The 23,855-nt window shown below is 41.8% G+C and overlaps 1 protein-coding gene across 4 annotated transcripts in view; it reads right to left on the reverse strand.

Annotated features, from left to right (window-relative positions):
- Positions 1-23,855, reverse strand: part of MEGF11 (multiple EGF like domains 11) — a 251,127-nt gene that overhangs the window by 154,736 nt on the left and 72,536 nt on the right. For all 4 annotated transcript variants that reach the window (XM_056500297.1, XM_056500296.1, XM_056500299.1 and 1 more), the window contains exon 6: positions 11,296-11,388. In XM_056500297.1, coding sequence (XP_056356272.1) covers positions 11,296-11,388 — 93 coding nt within the window. The remainder of the gene's footprint in view (positions 1-11,295; positions 11,389-23,855) is intronic.

Genomic DNA, 23,855 nt, shown 5'->3' on the forward strand with positions numbered 1-23,855 from the left:
GTGACACTTGAGTTTCTTCCCAGCTTTTTTGACAAATGGCCTTCACTGGGCTTTCTTGGACAAGATTGAGGTCTTCAGAACTCTCATTTTCACTCCCAAACATCCAGATATTCTGCTGGGCTAACACAGGCATGTTTAATAAATAAAATCCTGCAGTTTTTCTGCACTGAACCAGGTCTTTTGGAGCTGCATGGAAATTACTGGAAGATGTGCTTGTTATATAGCACACATTTAAGGCAATCAAATGGTGTAAGGAAGGGTCAAGACTTAAGGTGTAAAGTATTTTCATGAGTACAGAAATACAAGTGAACTGTTGACTGTATAAATTTTTCCTAACGTGCAAAATTCCTGGTATTTCACCTCTGCTTTTGTCAGTAACAAAATAAACCCTGTCTATTGAAAACTGCACTTTCTTTACTTGCATGATCCTTGCAGGCCAAGAAAAGGCATTTTTGGCAGTTGAATGCGTTATAACTTCCAGCATCCCACTTCAATACATTGTGTTTAAACATTACATAGTGTTTATTGAAGCCATAGTGCTGTAAAAGACATTTACATCCCTTCATAAACACTTCAACAGGTTTCTTTGCCAGCACCATAAAAAGACAAATGCCACTTAAACCTGAGCACTTCATCTCTAAATCCTTCCTCTGTCTGGATATCACCTGGTTCGGGTTCTTGTCCTGTTTTAAGCTCAGATGGTGATGAAGTCTCACAGAGCCTTTGCTTACTCTGCTGACCAGTGGGATGGGGAGGAGAATTGGAAAAGGGTACAACCCACTGGTTGAGATAAGAACAGTAATAATAATAATAATATAAAAAGAAGAGGAAGAGGGAGAAGAAGAAGAAGAAGAAGAAGAAGAAGAAGAAGAAGAAGAAGAAGAAGAAGAAGAAGAAGAAAAGAAAGAAAGGAATAAAACAAAAGGAAGATAATCGTTGCAGAACACAACTGCTCACCACTCACTGATGGATGCCCAGCCCAGCCCATCCCAGGACAGCAACTGGTACCTCCCAGTTTATTCACCAAGCACAACATTCCATGTTTTGGAATATCCCTTTGCCCAGTTCTGGTCAGCTGTCCTGGCCATGGTCCCTCCTGGTTTTTTATGCACCTCTTCCCTGGAAGAGCAGGTGAAAATGGAAACCACAGAACTGTATCAGCAGCTAGGAAGAAAAATAACTCTATTCCAGCAGGAACCAGAAAAATCTTACCCCTTATTAACCTGCCTGTAGCATCTCCCATCACCATTCTATCCTCAGTCCTTCCACTTCACTTTCTTATTTTAGCAAAATCTGTGATTTCTCCTTAGTAGAATCAGCCAGTAACTGTCTGTTTACAAGGCTGAAATTGTAGGTACCTCACACACATCACAGTGTTCATTTGTAAAACATCCAAATCCAGCCATGTCTTGTCTCAAGTCACTTATCTGCACATTGACTTCCTTTCTTGTCCTCACCTGCTTCTGCCTGTTGTTTCACCTTGATTATTTTTTCCAGCTTTTCCCCGAATTCCTTCTCTGTCATGTCTCAATCTTTGTTTTGCCCTGCTTTTTTATTTCATGCCTCCATGCATATCACCTTCCCCTGCTTTTCTTGGCTTTGGGCTCTGTTCACAACTCTGTTTGCTGTCGGTGGTTATGCTACAACTACCTCCTCTGGAGTGTCAGGTATGATGCTGGCACACCATCTGCTCATTTATTTCTTTAGGTCATGACACATTCCCTCCATTTCCATGCTTTTCCTTCTGGAGAGCTGTGAGCCTGCTCCTCTCCCTGCCCAGCTCGAACAGCAGCGAGAACAAAACGCTCACCTGCGAGGGCTCTGATCTGCCAGCCCTGCATTTACAGCTACATTTGCACTTGTTAAAGTCCTCTGCTATCTCATTATTTCTCTCCCCAACACCAAGGCAGACACGTTGTCAACAAACACTCATTTCATTGGGGACACAAGGTATCTGCTCCTGTAGCAAACATTTTTTTCAGGATTTTGTAAGGACTACAAATAAGTATTAGAGTATTATTTGAGAGGCTTAAGGGGGATTTTCATGAGTGTAATTTAGGAGAATAGGATTTCTCAGAGAAACATCTGAAAATATTTCCCTTCAGAAACTTGTTATCAAACTCACAATAGCACAAACACTGGGTAAAACAAAGAAAACTCCTTGAAACTTTCTCATTTTCTGCAGAGTGATATAAGATCACCGTGGCCTCCCCCTGCATGGAGAAGCGACCAGAAATGCAAGTGATTTTAAGGCTAAAGAGTGTCACCTGTACAATGGCAGATACATCTCTAGAGAGGTCTCTTATTCCTACACAGATACTATATTGACATGGAAAGAACTTTAAAACCCATAAATAGCAGAATAATCCATTCTGCTGCCCTGTCCCCATTAAACGACGGAGGAGCTCGGTGCTCTCACTCTCACTTTAAACTGTGGTGTTACATCACTCCTGCGTAGTCTCCTGCAGATCCCATCATCACACATCTCTAAAGTTAGTAAAGCTGCCTCCAGGCTGTATTTCAAATGCAACCCACCCAAGACACCAAGGCCAGCTGTACATTAGAACCTCCCTCCTCTTTAGCACAGATACTAACTGTCTGAGTTCTTCCCAGCCCACTACTGCAATCCCTTTTCAGCTCCAACATGGGCCCAGTCAATCCAGACAAATATACTCAACTCCCACTGAAATCAAGGATAAATGAGGACTTCTCGCCCTGTGGAGGCTGAGCTAAGTTCACACAAAATGAGGGTGAAGCCTGAGGACAAATCTCAGCGTGTAACACTTTCCCTTGGAGCAGACACTGCCCACGTTGAACACCAGGTCAGTGGGAGGGGACATGGACCATGGGGACTGCTCAGTGCAGCAGCCAAAGAGCAGCTAAAACACACCCAGCTGCTGTTTCCTGAAATAAAGTCTTTTAGTATCTTGGTATGTAGACCCTGAAATTTAAGCCTAAACAAAGAAACCCTCAGTAGCAGGGAAAGCTGTGTGTTCATGTGGCTGCCTCCCATGCCTGGGCACATTCCTTGGTGCTCTTGGAATGATTTACTGGCTGTGCCTCGGCTCTTGGGTATCCACACACAGGCTGGCTGGTGTCTAACACTGAATGATGAATATCTGCCATTTTCTAGCAAATTTTAGCTGCTGAAGGACCGAGGAAAATTTTAAGTCTAATTTTGAATAAAACCTTTGGTTTCCCTTTTTGATTTCAATCCTTAAAGGCTGGCCAGAAAATAGTATTTTAACTAAAAAGAACAGCAGCTTTTAAAAAATCCTGAGAGCATGGGATGGAGCAGAAAGGCCTTTCCCAGTTGCAGCACTTGTCTTTGGGGACAGTAATTCATAAACCAGAAAAAGTCAGAACAGGCCTGAGGCTTCTCAAGCTTCAGGCGCCTGAAATAGCTCCTAAGGGATTTTCTGATACCTTAGTGTTGGACAGTGAGCATAGTCCTGCCCTGTCCAAGCATACCTTAGAATCCCTCATCATGTCTAACACAGGGAAGAGTTGTTTAGAAGCTTTCCCAAAGACCACTAATTTTGAGTGCATTTTTTAGCAAGCAAAAATCCCAGGAATACTTTTGAGTGGGTGTCCACAGCTGAGATTTTTGCCTACGCTTTGCAAAAGGAAATTTTGCTCTTTTTTCCGAGTGACAGCTCTTAGTGACCAGGCCATAAAATTATACCAATGGTACTTTTAAATTGATCTAAAGTCTGTTCATTTGTGTAGTGCACATTTAAAGCCACATTATTGTAAGATGCTCCAGCAATGAAATTCAGCATTAGCAATTCAGTTCATTAAAGAGGATATTTTAGTAGGTTCTTTCTTTTATAGCTATTACTCTGTCTAAAGTGAGAAAAACCTCAGTCAAATTAATAAAACTAACAACTCGTCACACATACGCTGCCTCTCTGTGCAGTCTGCTCTGCTCTCACCAGTTTGGCAGCCAAGGAAAGATGTATGGGAGCCAAATTCCCTCTTGCATAACCACACAAACCTGCACGGGGATGCGTTTAGCCCATTCAGTGCTTGTAACCATGGTTTCATTTACTGAAAGTTACCCTGAAAATTCAAAGTTTTAGTCAATCATCAAGCCATTCCCCAGATCAGAGAGCAGCCACCCAGCTCAGTTGTGCTCCAGGTTCAGAGGGGGTGTGCTTTGGGAGGGCATCACTGTTGCTCTGTTACAAACACCTCAGCATCACTGTTGGATACTCTGGGACACAGCTTCCCTGGAGAACCCTGTCTGCTCCCAAAACTTTACACCCAGCTCCCTGTTCCAACACCTAAATGCCTTTTCTCACTCCCTTTTGGAAGCAGCAGTCCCTGACACACTGCCCTACTGACAGGCAATCAGTAAGGATTTACAAAATAGATTGGCTCACAGCTTCCCTTTTTGGTTTTTAGCAGGAATTCAGTGTTGGATTCAAATTGATTTTGAAGAGATACCCAGGATGAAGAATTGCAGTTCACTTCCATGGAACACAGAATTTTCATCCTTCTCAAGGATAGCTCACCAGGGGCTGTGCCCAGGTTGTCACTGGGTCTCACCTGTCCTCTTACCTCCCATTTGTCAGCTGTGAGACTCAACCAATGTCCATGCCTTTGCTCCTCCTGGATGACACTCAGTAACTATTGGCCCCTATAAAAGAGATCCTCACCAACCTGATTTCTACCTCATCTCACAAGTTCCCATTCAGGTAATGGCTTAAGCATTCATCTAACTTAAAGAAGTTAAGATTGTTCCTTATTGACTTTAAAAGGACTATTCATATGTATGAAGTACAAGGCTGGATCAAGCCTTGAGAGCAAGGCACGAGCTGGAAGACAGAACTCCAGGGACTAGAACAGACAGAGTCAGGTCAGCTCAATTGACTCTTCAAATCATCCAAAAGAAGGAGTCTCAGAGGAGGGCTGGGACTGCTGGGGAAATGATCTGTCACTGCCTTGGCTTTAGACATAACCAGGTGATTTAGGGAAGGAGGAACTCTCCCAGACTCTGACAGGGAAGATGAAGGTGAAAAGTAAAAGGACACAGGGTGCTGAATTTCTATTTTTCACACACTTTAGTACAAGACTTAGAACAACTGGCAGCTGATCTATTCATCACCAATGAATCACACAGAAGTACAGAAAGCAATTCCTTCCCAAAGTAAATCTTGGATCTACTTTTCTTTTTCCAGAATCAACCCTTGCCCTTTGCCCAGCCCTGTTACTGTGGGAGAAGCCCAGGCTCATACGACTCCAGCCCTTTTCCATAAGCTTGCAGCACCTCCCAAGTAGTTAATTCATGGAAGCAAAAGGATACAGGATACATATGCCTCAAAAAGTGCGGAGAAACTGCCACAAACGACTGGGCAGATATAAACAGCTTCAGCAAGAGACAAAATATTCTCACCGAATGAAAAGTGATGGATTAGCCTGGTTTAATGCAGCCGAATTATCTGTGCAAAAATATATGCAGGACATGCTGCTGTGCCACCAACAGCACTGCACAGCAGCTTGTGTTTACAGCTCATTCCCTGTCACAGGCTGTCCTGCGTGGGCTGGGCCCGGGAAGAGCTGCTGCCACAGAGCCTGGGAACACAAAAAAACCAGGGCCTGAGCCCTGGTGCGTGGGCCCAACATCCAGCAGAGGCAAAAATTAAACACAAGCTGTTTACCTGATTACACCAGTTCAGCAGTGATTGAAGGGAGATGGGTGTTTTTTAAGTTTAAGGAAGAGCAAATTGTTAGAACTGAGAGACAGAAATCAATTCCACTCAGTAATTGCTATGGAAAGATCCTCGTATGAGCCTCACTGGAGTTTGATTTTGTACATTTGCATCTCTTTGCATGATGCAGTTGTCACTGAGTCTGCAAATCACATCAAAATTAAGCTGTAATTTGAGCTTGGCTTAAATGAAAAGTGTGCTAAAACTTTGAAGTCCACATGCTATGGATATGAAACCCTGTTTCAGCTAAAGCAATAATTAAGACTGGATCGCAATTGCAGTTTAACAATTTCAAACAGATCTTTAGAAACTGCCTCTAAACCCAGCTGGAATGGCAAATGAAGCACTTGGGCTGTGGGGAAACATGAACATCGTACCCGGTTCAGTGACCTCATCTGGTGCTTGGGTACAGCAGTGACTGAGGTACAAACACCGCAGTGACAAATTCCCAGACAAGAGCCATGGACAGGTGTCCCAGAGGCACAGGTTCTGAATCTAAGCAGTAGCCCGCTAACAGCTTAGAAGAGCTGTGGTCTTGCACCTTCGCCCCTCTTTGGTGGACTCTGGTGGTTTGCTGGTCAATCCTATCCTAAAAATCTGAGGATGAAAAATCAGCTAATGATTCTTGCAGATCAGCTTCCCACATGAATTTTGTTTGAGTCTGAATTCATGAAACATGGATCTTTCCTTTGAACTTCATTTCCTCTTCAGAAATAGTTCAAAGCAGTTGGAGAACATGAATGCCAAAACCAAGCCTGAAAACCACCACAGCCTCACTTTAAAACACTTCATTTTTCTCCTGAGAGTTCTGCTGTTGCTTTCCATGCCTTGTCAAACAACCCCGTTCAGATTTAGCACAGGATCTGCTGCTCCCATTCATCACGAGTCTCAGGACTGAGGCACTCCAGCTGCTCCAGGGCTATACCCTTAAAAGTGATCTTGCTGTGATGTTACAACAGCCTGTTGTTATGACCTTGGCTATTTTTGACAAAGAGATAAAGATGAAATAGGTTCTTGTTCCTAATGACAGCTTGTACAAAACATCCTTTCCGAGGAAAACTGTGTTATCCATATGTATAGTTATGGATCAGGCTATGCCAGACAGCAGCACTATAATCTCTCTCCCCCAGGTGACACAGCAAGAAAGATGTTTGGGTGTTATTATACCAACATCTCTTTAATTACACTTCGGGCAAGTACTGTGTTTTCTCTCAAAACTAATAACAAATCAAACACTTTGAAAACCGTTTTATTTTTTCACTACAACCTCTGTGTTTGTTTATGTGAAAATTTCTCAACCTGGCACACACACGTTTTGGAAGATTTTTTTTGCTTTTAATTCAGGGTTCTTGCCCTGAACTTCCTTTTTCCTACCTGTTGCCTCTTTTTGAGAATGTCCTATTAGCAAGAAAGATTTCTGTGACCTTCCTCACAATAAATGATGCTCATGAGAGTCAAAATGATCTTCAATAAAATTACCTGATTAACATCTTGAAAGAAAGACCACCTTCTTCCTTACAGGCCTGATGATTTCAATTAGAGATTTGCATAGATTTCACTGAAGTTTTTTTAGCTGTTTCTTAAAAACTAACTTAACAACCACCTAAATACTTAAAGCATGAAGAGAAGATGAAAAGTCCTACTTGTGTAAGGATAAGCTTAATTCTTTGCTGGATGGGGGCCTAAGGGCCTGTAAATACAGATGGCTGTGAGCAAGACCCAGAAGAGGCCAGGTAACCACCAACAGGCAATTATATCCCCACCAGAACTTCAAGCCATACTGTTTGAAGCTAATTGCTTTAAAATAATTGGAAAGGTGAGCAGGTAAGTTCACACAGAGCTTTCGCAATCTTGCTTTGTATTTAAAAAACCAGCAGTCCAGATTGCATGGACAAAACAGGCATGATTCAATAAAATAAGTTAAAAGGGAAGGGAAAGGTATGCAGTGGTTTTAAAAAAGGATTTTCCTTTTAATTTTTAGCATCATTAAAATGCTGAAAACATTTTGGTCAAGAGCTTCTTTAGTTAATACCTCATTGCTTCTCTTTTTATTGTTATGGTAATCAAGCCTTAATATATTGCAGCTTTATAGCATGAAATCAAGGCTAGGCCTGTGGGCATGGACAGATGTACAACAGCATGCAGTAAAACACAGGTACAGAGACATGCAGAGCTGAATATGGCACTGGGGTTTTTTATAATTGTTTAGCAATTCATCTGAAGTTATTTTAACCTTGACAACAGATGAACTCTAACATATACCATGATCAGTCACTGGAAAGCTGCACTGAAAAGCAAGTTTTGTAACTGTTGTCTTACAGGCTGGGTCTTAGGAAAGCATGAAACCAAGTCTGAGCAAGATGATTAAATTGCTTGCATGACTACAGGCTGTAGCTGTATTCAAAACATTTAATTGAGAATATTTTAGCCAAGGGAGAATGGTAACACTAAGGCGCTGCATTTTACACCAGAACTTTGCCTCTCCATGGGAAATTGAGGCTCAGTGTCAGAATTCAGACCCTCTCCAGGCATAGGCACACCAAAAAAGAAAAATATTTGGATCTGAATTCTGATCCTGAAGTGACACTTGTACCTTGTGCTGGAGCTTTGCTTATGGTTGAATTTCACCCATCAAATCAAGTGAAAGTTAGAAACGACTTTTTGAAAATTTTAATGGCTATGTCTGCAGTGTGTTGAAATTGTATCTCAGAAAGAGTGAGCATCCTTATATCTTCCCCAAGTAAACGACAACACATGACGCCCAGTGTCAGGGAGGCTCCACTTCTCAGTAGTGCTTTCAGGAGAAATCATTCAGGAAACCATTCCAGCTCCTAGGAGCTTTGCTAAATTTAAAGGGAGTGTTTTGGCTGGCGATCCCTCTCCCAGTGAAAGCATTTCAAACAGCCAACATGAAAAGCAATATGCCTATGATTGCATCAAATCCCTGATCCTGAGGAATGCATTGGGAAGTTCTCAAGCCCCATGGGTTTGGGATGGCACCATTCACCACCAGGCTTGGTTTCTCCCAAGCACACCCTGCAGAAACATCCCAAACAGACTTTGTCCCTGCAAACATGTGACCTTCACTGGTTACCCAATAGTCATGAAGGAACAAGAAGAAAATAGGCGACACATAATTCCAGTAGAAGTGAAAATTGTTTTCCACATTATAACTGGATAACAGTAAAATATGATTTAACACATGGATCATGTATCAAAAAAACCTGGTTAACCTCAGTTAGGCAAAGCTTTCAGATTCCCCCTTTCTTGGAAATACTGGGAGTAATAATGTTCCTTTAAACCTCTGAATTTAAACAAGGTCTCCTAACAATGAAAAGTCCAGTCACCCAAATTTCTAGTGTCAAGCACAAAGGTGAGCAGCTCTAAGATGCAGTAAAACTGACTTTGCCTCCTAGGAGCATTCCACTGGGCAGAGCTTGTGGGATCAGTCCTTGGGGCAGGAACACGTTACCCAGCATATAACAAGTGGAATGAAAGACAATGGGCACTACAGGCCAGCAAACACTAATTATATTAATAAAATGAAAGCTTAAATTTTGAAGCTAATCCTGGGCTATCATTTATAAAAGTTAACAGGGCATATTTAATTTAGGAATTGGCTAACACTTCTCTTTCCACCGCTGAAACCTCATAAATGAAATATACTGGATCCCTGCCCAGTGCGGAAATAAAAGTTATGAATAATGTTTCTATCTCAATCATTGTCAGTGCTTTAATATTCCTAATTACTTTAAAAAGCTAAATATTCAATATAGGAAAAACCTTCTTTTTCTTTTATCTCCACTTGCAAGATTAGAGCAATTTAATAAGAGTCACTGGATAGTTTTAGTCCACAAGACCATTCTGTACTTTGACATCTTATCCTTTCCTGCCCATTTTTATACAGAATGAAGTACTTGTTACTCTGTGAGTGCACGTGTATAAATGTATAATCTATATATGTTTGTCCTTATTGTCTTAGTCTTTTTTATTATTATTATTATTATTATTTTTAACTTCTGTTTGTGCACATGCACTGTACAAATACTCACTGGTAGGTTAAAATAAATGTAGTACTAAGAATAACCAAAATATTAAAAGAATTCCTGAGAATCTATACAATATATAACAATTGATGGTATTATTTTGCTTTTTAAAAATATTTTTAAAGATAGATATTCAATATGTCATGATGTCCAGTTTTCCCCTTGTCTACATTCCAGGTAATCTCAAAATGTTGCTTCAAACCCCATAGTATGGCCTTTGTTTCCATCCTTGGAATTGTATGATTCCAGAATTATTTGGGTTGGAGGGACCTCACAGATCATGTCATCCCAACCCCTGCAATGGGCAGGGATGCCACCCCCACACCAGGTTACTCAGGGCTCTATCCAACCTGACCTTGAACAGTCCCAGGGCTGGAGCATCCACATCCCCTCTGGATTAAAGTCCTTCCTCCCTGGTCCCTTCCTATTCCCTTTTCTGCTGGAATCAAGGGTATATTCAGCAGAGCTGAAGACAAAACCCCAGGAACCCATCCAGGTATGAGCCCCTCTGCCTCCAACCTCTGGTTGTGTCCACCCTCAGTCACATTTACCTCCCATCCCCTTCTAACTCCTCCCTCTATAGATCCTTCCTCTGTTACCTTTTTGCCTGGTAAGGATGCTTCTTTCTTAAGATCCCAATCAATTTGGGAGAAAGGAAGGAAGCCAACACAAAACTAAATGTCCATTCAGTTTCATTTCACAGCATCTCTCCCCATGCAGCTTTATTTACTTTCCTGATGCACAAATTGACTCCATTTAACAAGCTTATTCCTGTTATGTCAATAATGTCTCAGGCCTGTGTTACATCACACTTGGATGTTTGTGCTGCCTGTTCCATTCCAGCATGAACCAACCACTTAAACTCACCGTTCCCAATTAAGAGAGTTTAACAAACACAGCCTTGCCAGCTGAAAGAAGTGAAAGCCTCCAGTGTGGATTAATTCCCTAGCAAAAGGCGCAGAACTCCCAACTCCTATTTCCCTAACTTTGGCAGTATGGATTTAAGGAATGGATTGTAAGTCAGAGGAGAGAATCTGGGCTGCCTGGAAAGTCAATGGCAAAACTCCCATTGGCTTGAACAGGACAAAAATTCTATCTGGAGAGAGTGCTTTCCAAACAGCTCCAACACTCCACAGAGTATTTCATTAAGAATGTGCTGTATCAAAGATTTGAGAGAGAAAAAATTCTTTATAGATCTCTATTATTTGTTCTGGTATCCTAATAACAGAACCAAAAGCATTAACAGCATCCCCCACTGCATTTCACATTTCTTTGCAAAACACAACCAAGAAAGCCTAATGTCATTATCCTAGGAATGAGTATTCTCACATATTCATAGAACCACAGAATGACCGGGGTTGGAAGGGACCTTAAAGGTCATTTTGTTCCAGCCCAATATGAATTCTTACAAAATAACCAGCAGACAACCCTCATTTTTCTGTTCAAAGCATCCAAGTTCTAAGGTCACTGCTTTAAAAGGCCTGTTTTTTAATAGCAATACATACTTTTTATCATATTTTGGTATCTTTACTCACCACTTGAGCAATCAGTCCCTCCCCAGCCTGGTTCACAGTGACATGTGTCAGGAGAGACACATCTTCCATGCACACACTCCTCTGTGCACAGTGCTGTTGAGAGGAAACAACACACAGCATTGTAAACATATTAAGTGGTTGCTGAACATACCCTAAGCAATGCCTTAGAGAGCAATATTTTGTTTAAAAATATTAAACAAAGCAAACACACAAAAAAATAATTACTCGCTAGATTTAATTATTGCTAAGTGACCAAAATAAAATATAGGTCTCTTGACAGCAATAAATTCATTTGTCACTTCAGCCTTGTAATGAAAAACTTGCACACCAGAAATTCCTTTGGTTAGCAGTTTTGCTTTGTAATAAAGTTTTTACCAAACTGGTATTTATTATTATTATATTACAGAACAGCAGCTTTTTATATCACATTCAAATTGCAACTGCTCATAAGACAAAATGGAGCTCAGTCTTGAAAGTGTATTAAAATCCAAAATAGATTTGTAAAAGACAGGTCTAGGAAAATAAATAATTTTACTCTGTGATGCAGTGGCTACAAGTGCATTTGTGTCTTTTCAAGGTCAACCAGTTTTCCATAACCACAATATTGGCATATTCCACAATAGTGGAATATTGGAAGTTCAATATCCTCCAGTTCAAACCAAGACAAACAGGTTGGCTGAGGAACAGCTCATAGTTTTTAGGATTCTCTTTTCCTGTGCAGTTTCAGTGTCTGACAGTTTCCAGTGTGTGCCCATCACATACTAAAGAACCTGGAGAGCACTGAATACCTGCTTTAAAGGCTGAACTTTGTTGCTGACTACTTTGTTTCCCTTTTACCACTTAGGACACTGCCAAAAACGCCTGTGTGTCAGAGATTCAGATTGGGTGGTTAAGTTGGAACACGTCATTTCCATCTAGACCAATATGTATGAGTTATTAACAGATATGATGCAGTGGCAGGAAGGTCATTGTATTAAACTGTATACACATATATATAAAATACATTATCTAGATCATAAATAACCTATGGTTGGATATCCTGTGTTTTTATATCAGATGGGAAATGTGGGTATTGAGTTTACTTAACCAAGAACTGCCTGAAGCTGGACTACATAAGACTTATCCCAAGACAAAGGTAATTCCTTCCTGTTTAAACCAAAGCTAGCAAAGCTTATTTGGGAAGTAGCTTTCGGCTGCTGTAATGAAAATGGAGCTGAACCACCTGATTCCTTTGAAATCAGCCAGCAAAACTTCTGGAAGTCTCCCTGATCAGGTGAAATGAAAGCTGGAACCGTTTCAGTTCCCAGATACCTCCTGTGCCAGAATTCTCCACAGCTGCCTTGTAGCTTTGAGTGACTCCTGCTACACCTGACATTCTGCTTGGATTCTCAGACTGGATCACACCTTGGACCCCTACCCAGACTGCCCTCAAAGCTCATGGAAACATTTTGCTGCCTATTCTGTGGTGGGGTCATTGCAGACCAAACACACTGAGATGTTCACAAAATATTTAAATCCAGCTTCAAAATGCAGGCAAACTTAGAATAATCCTGTGGGAAAAACTTTCCTGCTCTTTATCCAGCAGATCCCATGTGACCAGTGATTAGAACACTGCCTGGTTAAAACAACTGCAAGATCTTTCAAAATTAATAATTTCCTTTCTACGTTTGCTGCATGTCAAAAATGCAATTTATTCTTATTCCATATCTTGTGTTTAGACAGTATTGCAGTGGGCATGAAATATTCATAGCTAATCTCTAGTCACTAATTGTCCTAATCTTTAGTGCATTTATTTTACTCGAGTTAAGCTTTCTGGAGACAGTGAAGCATCCTACTCTACAGTTGTAGGATGAAATTCAGGACATTCAGGATATCAGATAAACAGGATTTTCCAATAAAAACATACACACCTTCGTACAATCACTTGAAAATGGCTGGTTATCCAGAACAAGGAGAAGTTCACATATAGAATAGTCACAAACTTATAGGTTTTTATCCAAACTACAGTGTGCTGAAAGATATAGGATATACAGGGATAGGGACACCTTGGGAATTGTGCCCTGCACAGCTTTAGCTGAGAGTACATTTCTCATTGGTGTGACATCCTAGTTTTCTAAGAGATATGGAAGTCAAAACTGAGATTTTGCTGTTGCCTGTATGGACATTTGCAATAATAAATCACTCTAACATGTAAAATGTGTAGCATTTTTTACCCTTTTAACTGGGCCACGATCTCACCTCAAGGCAAATATTGTGAGCAACAAGGTTGATGGGGGGCTGGTTCTTTACTCTTCCAAATAACCAAACTCCCACACATTACTGCTCTAAATTTAGTTGATTTCCACACAAATTTATCACACCTTAACTATGTTAACATAAATATGAAATAATGGTAGCTAATTAAGCAATAAAGTTTCCTTAATCACTTGTCTAGCTGCAGTCCTATAGGAAGAGTGCAGTGTGAGACTTAGCAGCAAGACTCAAGAGAGAATTCCTCCTTCTGAAGCACTCAGTCACATGAAAAATTAATAAAAAAATAAAAAGAACTGTATCCTTGTTTTCAGGTGTTCTGAAGTCCCACATCACTGAAGATGACAACGTTTAATGAGCAATTAAAAATCAAGTAGGTGAAGATGCTTCTTGGAACCGTGGGTTCTCTCATCTCTGGTTGATTAATTGCTGAACAAGTAGCTGTGAGCTCAGAGCTAACTAGTGACTAATCCCAAATGTGGGGGTCACAGAAAACCCCCTTTTTAAAACAGAGAAGCTTTGACAGAAGTAATTTTATTTAAATCAGATTCCTGCACTGACTGAATCAAATTAGGCCTATAAAGGTCATATTAGGGCACAGCTCTAAAGTTTTACCATAGCAAATAAAATTTTGAATTTCTCCTATAAAAGGGAAGTCTTGCCTTGCTCAAGTCTTTAGAGTTTAAATTAATTTTTCATTCTATTAACATTCAACATAATAGGATACAATGGTCCCCAAGGCATTCTTCATAATACACTTTGTACAGTGGTTTGCAAATGATCTTACTAGTTAATGGAACTATAAAAATTACTTGCACATAAAGGTCAAGAAAAATAAAGATAAGTATATGCTTTCTGACACTGTCCTGTTCAACACTTAGCTAAAGGCCCCTGGAGTAAAGAAAACTTGTCCTAATGCAAGGAATATAACCCCTCCCAGTGTAATAGCCCAAGCACTTCAACCTTTGGAATTCCAGACTTTTTATGTCTGCATTTTCCCTCGACCACTTCAATTGAGCAATCCAGCATCTCATTGATCAGTGTATTATTAGCATTCTTGGCATGAGTTTGACATCAGTTTGTAGTTTGATTCAGCCTGGTAATAAAATGACCTACATCAAAGCCCTGCCAAAATGCCATCTTTGTCGCAATGTGTTTAGCATGAGTTATTTGCCCACATTCAAGGTTACACAGCAACTGCTCCTTATCATGCAATAAAGGCAACAAAAGGGTTCTGTAACAATCCATTTGATGCTTATCACTTACTTTATAATTACAGACTGAGCTTCTTTTAACATATAAGGTCAGTCCTCAGGGAAATAGACCCAAAGATTAAACTCTTTTCCCACCTGAAATGGCTGCACTGAGGAATGGATGTTAGAGAAATGGATTCCTCTAACACTAGTGCTTATTCTTTAATTGTTGCCCAGAATTTGAATTCAGATATGATAAATGGTTTGTCTGTGTCTCCTTTCCACAAAGGTGTGAAGTGGCCAGAATATCGGAATGAGGAGAAGAGCTCAGTGGAGCAGAATATTTCCACTGCAGAGTTCCTTCAGCTAAGGGGAACCACAGGGAGTTCATCCCAGACAAAAGCAGGGATGGAGAGTTGCTCTGTCTTCCTTCATGCTGCATTCCCCTGTACGGATCCAAATTATGATGTTACAGGGTTTAACTTTGTTGTTACACCCACTGTGACACCCTGCTCATCACATCATCCACCCACTGACTGCTGGCACCCACTGAGTTCCACAATCAGCCTCTTTCCCAGAGGTCGCAGTGCATTTGGGGAAGTTTCATCCTATGGGAACAAGTATGGAGTGATTAATTTGAAAACTTTTTGTAGTCCAAAAATAAAAATATAACCTGTGCATTTATTTCACAAGACAGAGTCACAAACAACCTAATTTGTACTTGCACTGGAGTGTGGTAACATTTGTGGTGGTCCTTAGAACCTGTGGGAGTTCACAGCTAGCGACCCAGCAACTTCCATCTGCCATTGTCCCACTTTGCCATGCCAGACAAACAGAATATCTCCAAAAGAAGGAGCAGGGTAATTACAAAGTGTGAAGGACCCAGAGCAGAACAGAAATCAGGCTCTGTGAGCTGAGCTCGCTCGCGGCAGCGCGTGCTGCTGGAGAGCCTTGCTGGAGCATTCCGTACACGCCGGAGTTTCCTGGGCTCTGTGGGATTCCTGCCCAGGATCATAGAGCAGCCAGGAGGTGACAGAAAGCATAAATAACTGTAGATACATTATGATAATGGAAAACATTGCTAAATGGAGATATGGATGCTGCTATGAGACACAATGAGAAATTCAGGCACTCGCCTGGAACTGCACAGAATGAACTGGTTTATTTGGAATGCACACATGGCACAAGGTCATTGCCTCAAAATATCTTTTCTCTGTCTTACGTCTGCCAGGTTTTCTTCACTATACACTGATCTTGCCCAAACTCTGAACAATTTCATTTATTTTCTGTGAACCATCGATAAACCTGCATTATTTCTTTTATATTGGTATTTTAACTCCATATTTTTTGACCAGTTCACCCCATGCTTGATAGTTGTTGAACTAAAAAAAGCAGAAATTTAATGGAAAAAGTGATGTTTTCCTTCAATATTTAATATGTGTCCCTGAAATAATTCGGGCCATTTTAGCCCGTTCCTCTATTCCCCCGTGCCACTTTTAGGGTAAAGAATGATTTTTTATGTTATCCCCTGGCCAGTGGTTTCAGATAATGCAGAGAGGTCAAAGTAGATGAAAAAAAATGAAAAAGATTCTCTTCATCTGCTAGGATTCTTTTCACTCAGGGGCTCTCTGGTGCTTCCATCTAAATATACTGGCCTGGGTCCAACTTTTGCTGAGTCTACAATATCAGCTTCATTAGATAAGCCTGTAGTCAGCTTTTGGCTGAATTCTCTTTGCTTGTGCTCAGGAAAGGGAGGTTTGATAGCACAAGAAAGATGACTACAGCTAATGCATCCAGGTAAGTTTTCCTCATTCTTAGATTATTGCTTATTTGTGGAATGGATAATTTCCTCCCTAAATCACTGACTTTCCATCAGGAATCAAGTGGATTTGATGGTTTCCTGGATAATTGCTTCAATTAAGTGGGATTATAGCTCTTTGCATTGCTTAATGTCTATTTCTGTGGTCATCGCTCAGGATACATCCATTAATTTATCACCTTGGAAAGCACTTTCATGCAAGGTTTAGCAACTTCCAAAGATGAAGAGATCTCAAAGGCTGCTCAGGCTTTGAGGAATTCATTGTTTCAGTGCATGGCAACCCTTCTTTTTCATCTTCCCATGAAAGTACCAGTGAAAAACACAAACCCAAGGAGATCAATGTGAGCAAAGGAAAGATGAGACTGATGCAGAGCAGATAACATCAGTGGGTCACAAGATCAGCTCCTTTTCCTGTAGGTGCAATTCCAGCACTTATTTTGCATATTTGGAATTAGACACTCTGCATCAATGCAATCAGAACAGAATCAATGCTCTTTTTGTTGTCTGAGACAGGGGGATCTCTGACCATTGCCTCAGTGAGGTATTGATCTGTTCTGGGTTGTGTTATCCTCAGTCTTGACACCCGGCCAAAGCTCAGGGATTAGGCCAGACATGACTTGTGAATGTCTGAAGTAAAAGAACTGTGGAGATCCATTTGAGGGTTTTTGTCTTTTCCCAAGAGCAGAATCTGACATGTGTCAGTGTCATCACTGACAAAAGATCAGTAAATCCCTGTATCCATTTGCTGGGACATGAAGATTTGTTAACAAGCATAAACTCCACGGTAGTTTTTTACCCTTTCTATCGGTGAGTAAATGGCAGCCTGGGGTTCTGATCACTGTCCAGGTGAACACAGAGCCTTCCACATTCTTGAGTGTCCCAGACTTGTGGCATGGACCAGTTTAGGGGTTCTGGAATCATTTAGCCAGATCTCAATGTTTCAGACTCCAAGAGCCCTTCAGGAGGAATGCTCACCATTTACTGCCACTTGAGGAGCAGGCAGTGATGAGAACCTCCTTCAGTCCATGCTGCAATCTGTTGCTTTAGGCCTTACTCTAGGGAGTGAATAGGGAAGTAAACTGTGCCAGGGGAAGGGCAGGGTAAGGAAGAGACTGTCACTTGTTCTGTGTGCCCTGAGGTGGTGCACAGCTTGGAATCCCAGTCTGGCTGAATCTGAGGAACAGCTGAGCTGGAGCAGCACATCTCTGAGATAGGAATAGCATCGCATCACTGACCATAAAATAGTGACAGTGACAGAGAAGTTTAGAGCCTGCAAAAGGAGAGGTTGGGGAAATCACACATTTAACAGAGTCTTTGTGGCATTTTGATGCCCCATTGGTTTCATCTGCTCTGGTGGAGAGAGGGAATGGGAGATAGCACTCACCATTTAGTGTTGTCTGAGAGAGAGTTGCAGAGCAATCTCCTCATAGCAGCAAATGTCAGAGAGCATGACTGGGGTCACGAAGCTGAACTCTGTTGTACCTTTGGCTGTTTTAATAACAAGTGCAGGAGTTGAAGGCACAAAAAGGGATGGTGGAAAGGCATTGAGGGACTCTGAGCACTTGAGTGCATCTGCCCTGCAAAGTGGACAGGTTACAGAGCTGGGTAAGAGCAGCATTGATCTCAGTCTGGTGATAAAGTCACAGCTCAGCTGCAGACAACAGAATGGGTGCAAAGCCAGGTGGGGGTTCAGTGACGAAGGAGGCAAATCCTGCAAGAAAGACAATGTCTGATCCAAACAGCTCCTGACTAACTCACACCTCAGACCAAGGTCAGAGACATCCACACAGAGAGTCCTGCTCAGCCCCAGGGCTCTAGAGGTAGAAGGACACACCAGAGCCTGGGCTTGATCATGGGACAGAGAGAAATTCCTCCTTCTGATTTCACCTTCAGGTGAAATCCTGACCCTCTAAGGTGAGTCACACTCCCATCTCCCTTACCAGTGTGTTGGGGGTTAGGATTTTTCTTTTTTTTTTTTTCTTTTTTTTTTTTTTTCTTTCTCTCATGGAATTTTGTCCCATCTGTTGCTAAGAGACAGTAACGACCAATATTTAAGAGAATTGAAAGAAATGGCCAAGGTGGGAAAAGGATGCAGCTGGCTACTCTCTTACCTGGAGGGTTTTCTCTTTGGAAGTGCAGAGATACCGATGAGATTTTGAGCTGGGGGAAGGGGCTGGGTGTAGCTCCTCATTCTCTCGCTGTTGGTATCAGTGGGGAGACAGGCTGTGATCGCTGTGGGGAGAATTCACCACAACTGCCGGGCTCCATCTCCTGCTGTCTGCTCCAACCATGAGTGAAGCTCTGCTTGTGGGAGCAACCATTGCACTGGAACCTTATTAACACCCTAGCTCACTAAAAAAAGGACCCTCACCATCCACTCAAGTACCTCAGGGACAACCCCGGGACCCTGAGCTCTTTCTGCCTCCAGAGGAGCCTCTCCTGGCCGTGTTCAGGAGCTGGGCTGCCACTGCCCAGCCGCTCCATTTCTCTGCCACTACGCTGCCTGCTGGACACCCCACAGTTCCTGTTACAGCAGAGTTTCTGCTACATTTCCTTTGCTGCTCTGGGCTCTGCTATCCCTGCCCTCCCAGGCACAGCTCTGAGGTTCCTGCTGCAGCGTCTTTCGCCATCACCGCGTGAGGGAGAAACGCGGCCGAGCCCCCGCGCCACAGCGCCCCCTGCTGGCTCGGGGGACTCCACGCAGCCCTGCCCGGCCGGGAGCCAGCAGCGCCCCCTGCGGCTGTGAGTGGAACTGCACCGCAGGGCTGAGAAGGGTCCCTGGGTTCCTGGTCTCTTTTAGTGTCCTGTTTTCTATTTGTTTGCCTTGTTATACACACTCAGAAACCACTGTTATTTCTTTTCCCAGATCTTTGCCTGAAAGCCCTGTAATTTCAAAGTTATAATAATTCCGAGTGAAAGGGGTCAGGTTCTCTGTTCCAAGGGAAGTTCCTGCCTTGCTTGGCAGACACCAGGCTTTCAAACCAAGACACAGTTTTAAGGCTCAGTCTTTCTCATTGCCTCCACAGAAAGTGAACTGGAGCCCAGAGAGAACTCATCAGGGATCAGCTAAATATTGATGGTTGCTGATCCTTTGAGGCCTGCAACCAATCTTATAATTTTCTGTCATTGCTTCAAGTAGAAATAATCATTGTGTTCTGCCATGTTGAGAGGAAAGGGTTACAGTGAGATCAATTCTGCTGATCAATGTTCTAATACAATATTATTCTGTGGGACAATTTCAGCATTTAACATTTTCTGGTAAATGATTTCCCATTGCCTCACTCAGGGTTCAAAACAATCATTAGCACTAGTTCCAACTGTTAATGAGGTTAAGGGAGAACCTGAATCAGCAGAGCAGGATCTGTGACCCTGGAAAGCTTTTCCTCTCCTGTGCCCTCTGTCTACTGCTTCCATTGTGGTAAATTGACCAACTCTTCACAGCAATTTGTAGGAAATATATTTTCACTTGTTAATTTTCCACTGGAACTTGATTCATCCAACCAACAAACTTAATTTGTCTGCAAATTGTGCTCTGTATGGCACCCTCAGAAAGAGCAGCACTATCATTTTCTAAGCAAGGCAGAAATATTAACATTTACTCTTGGCATGGTCCTTTATTCTCTCTGTACACAGCCTAGGAGACCTCACTCCAACAAAACCAAATGCAGTCAAATAGGCTTTGTCTGCAGGAAGTTCCAGGTTTTTTGAGGACAGAAGTGCCAAAAACACCGGAAGTTTCCCCCAGTCATTCCGTTCTTAGTTTCATGGGATTTCTTTGTTGTTGCCTGAGGAAATTAAATTCTTGACAGGCTGGGAATAGAGGAGGAGCTTGTACCAAAGATCCCTGGTCCTTCCAGCTTTCCTGCCAATCTGTGGAGCAGCAGCCAAACCTATCAGAGGTAAAGCATAACCTGGTCTATCAAACAACCTGTGAGGGCAGGGGGCACCAAACCACACCCAGCACAGAAGCAGAAATGCCCGTTCTCCACTCCTGGGTAACTTTGCCTGCAGTTTGAGCTCTCCTGGGAGTTGTGCTGGAATGGAAAACGAGCTGCCTGTTGTGAAATACAGAGCTGCAAATTAGCTAAAAGTGGTAAATCACAAACATTTCCATCATAGAAAGACTGGAGGAACACACAGTGTCCTGCAGGTAAGGAAGGTGAGAAGGAAATGCCAGATGAAACTCAACAGCTGGGGGATATTTCCAGCCTCACCACAGAAACTCCATCAGTACAGTACCACTGCTTTGCTTCATGCCACAGCCACCTCTGCGTTCCTGCTGTGACTGTAGCAATCCAAGAGACCAGGGATCTACAGGTTCCAACACTGTGTGAGGAGCTGTTTGATTTAAACAGCGAGACAGGAAGCACATGGGAAAATGTCAAAGAAAATGAGCCATTATCAGAAAAAAGCCCTCACACATTTATAATTGGAAACATTTATATCTGGAAATCACCTCAAAATCACAGCACTTGAATATTTTGCTACAGGTTACCCACTCAGGGCATTGAGTGAATTTCTTTGTGTACAAATTCCATCAGCCTGTGATGTATTTATTTTTAAATCTGGTAGCCTTGCTACATGTCCGTAGCTCTCTGATTACTGACTTGCCCTGAATTGTGGGTCACATGCCAAGAAAATTCTATTTTCTGACAGCAAATGACACAGCTCCACTGCTGATTGATTTTCATAGGTACAGAGTGTGTGCTGTGTGTTACAGTGAGGATGGAGGCATCAAAATGTTGTTCCTAAAAGATCAAAAGTAGATGGATGAAGGCATCTGGACTGCATGACACTTCTGGCTGTCTTTGCTAGGCAATGCAACACTTAATAAAACCAAATTACACAGATGTTCCCAGGAAACTTCTGGTCCTGTAGCAAATTGAATAAACTATCAATGTTTCAAAGAAAATCTTTCTTCATTCTTTTTCCAAAATTTATCAAGTCAATCTAGCGACAATCCTTTCTTTGTTTCTCACCAAAACAGGATGAATATGGACAAATTTCTAAAGGCAAACCTGTCCTTGAGGCCAGGCCCAGGCCCCAGAGGGCCAACATATTTCAGATTTTATTTCAAACCAAGGCCCACAATGCAAGTGAAGGTGACCCTGCTGAAATCAAGGACAGACTGTGCTCTGTTTGAAGATCATGCTCGTGTATAAGCTGCACTAACAGTCCTGGGGATGGAATATTTAAATGCAGACTCGTTTCACTTTTCTCACATTTCAAAAGGAATCACAGCAATGTGTTTCACAGCAGCTTTCTAAAAAGAACTGCAAAAAAGACAACACAGGAAACTTTTCATGTAATGATAGAGGCTGATTCTCATCTCAAGTCAGTTGTTTCAACTTCCTGTCACCAACTTCAGATTGCAGAAGTTCAGCTAATTTAGGACCAAGCCCAATTTTGGGATGTTGAATGTCCAGAGAAACTTTCTACTAATGACACACAGTAAAATGCACTTTCCAGTTCCTGGAATTCACAGTGTGGCCTGGAGATAGAAGATGGGAGCTGGAAACAAAAGCTTTTCTCTACATTATCAGAAACTACTGAAGACGGCTAGCATTTATAATAAGGTAAATATGGCATAGCACTGGACGTAGCTGGTGAAAAGATAATTTTAGATGTTTGTAGCAATGCTTTTAAAAAGGAATTCTACTTAAACTGGACATTTGTCAAAACATGACACCCATGAATGCAGGTGTGGTGACATCAGATCCAAGATCTGTACCAGAGAGCTGCTTCAGCAGAGCTCTTGTGCACAGCACATTTCTTTACCAGTCTCCTTCTAATGTTTCATACACATTTTTTTAATTTTAAATCAGAAAAGTATTTCTTTATTTGACTCAATTTACATATTTACAGTGTAAGCTCTATAAAGCAAGGCCATCTTCGAGTTTTGCACATGAATTTCTGGACATCACAGTAATAAAAGTAAATCATAGCATTCAGAAAGGAAAAATTTTGATAAAAAGAAGGAAAGGTTTGGAGTTAGGGAGATTGATTAAATACTTCCTCTTGACTTACTGCATCAGAGAAAGTGAGGTTTCCAAAAGTGAATACCTGTGTTAGAAATACTGAGCTTAAGATAAACTATTCCAAAATGTTTTGTGATGAAATCTGCAATGGACTGAAGTCGCATGAAAAATCTCCCTTGAGAGTCTTAAAACCCCTCTATTAAAATGGAAAGTAAGTGCAACACCACACAATGTGAAAGGGAATGCTGTAATCCTGACAGAGAGAGGAACTGGGAATGTCTGTAGACACAGTTCCAAGCACACCAGGTTCTAAAGGATGGCTGCTTAGAAGAGCCCAGTCTCTGATTAGCTTTTTGACATCTGATTATTCCCCTTCCCTGTACTAAGTATTGAGTGTTAACAGATGCTTTTCCAGCCAACATCATCTTCTTTCCCTCAGAACTATTAGGGAACCAGAAATGAAAACTGATTTGCCAACTGACTCTATTGCAAACATAAAATTTCCATAGTGTGTGCTCTGGGCACCTTTAGTTCTCGCCTATTACCCATTGTGCCTTCCCACACTCTTTTGTTTCCTTCCCATGAAGAATTTCAGTTCACTATCAGCAACTTCAACTGCCAGAGGGCAGGGATAGGTGGGATTTTGGGAAGGAATTGCTCCCTGTGAGGGTGGGAGTCCCTGACACAGGGTGCCCAGAGAAGCTGTGGCTGCCCTTGGATCCCTAAAAGTGTCCAAGGCCAGGCTGGACACTGGGGCTTGGAGCAACCTGGGATAGTGGAAGATGTCCCTGCCCATGGCTGGAGTGGAATGGGATGGGATTAAAGGTCCCTTCCAACCCAAAGCATTTCAGGGTTCCATGAACTCACTCTGTAGATCATGATTACTGTGGGATGTTAACACCACTCAGAAATGGTGCACAGCCACAGTTCTCACCAGAGGTGATGGAAATTGGAGCACTCACCCTGTTTGATACCCAGGCTCCTGCTGCAAGGCTGTAGGTTCAATAGGAAGAAATGACTTCTTTTCCAAAGTCTCAGAGTGATTTTCTGCACAATTTGACATCTTAATATTTTTACTCTTTGGTCTAAATGATTTATGCTTAGAGTTGTAAGTATTTTATATTTTAACATAAGTGATTGCTTTCTACAAATTTTCAAGACTTCTTCCATAACAGCACTGTCAGTTTGCATTAAGCTCCAGAGTAACAGTCTTAATTTTTTTTTTTTTTTTTTTTTTTTACAGTCTCCATCAGAAATGGATGCAGTTGCAAAAAATCCGTGGAATAATATATTTTACTTTATCCTACTCTAAGATGTGGA

Source organism: Oenanthe melanoleuca, chromosome 10, assembly GCF_029582105.1.
Source record: "Oenanthe melanoleuca isolate GR-GAL-2019-014 chromosome 10, OMel1.0, whole genome shotgun sequence".
Taxonomy (NCBI): Eukaryota; Metazoa; Chordata; class Aves; order Passeriformes; family Muscicapidae; genus Oenanthe; species Oenanthe melanoleuca.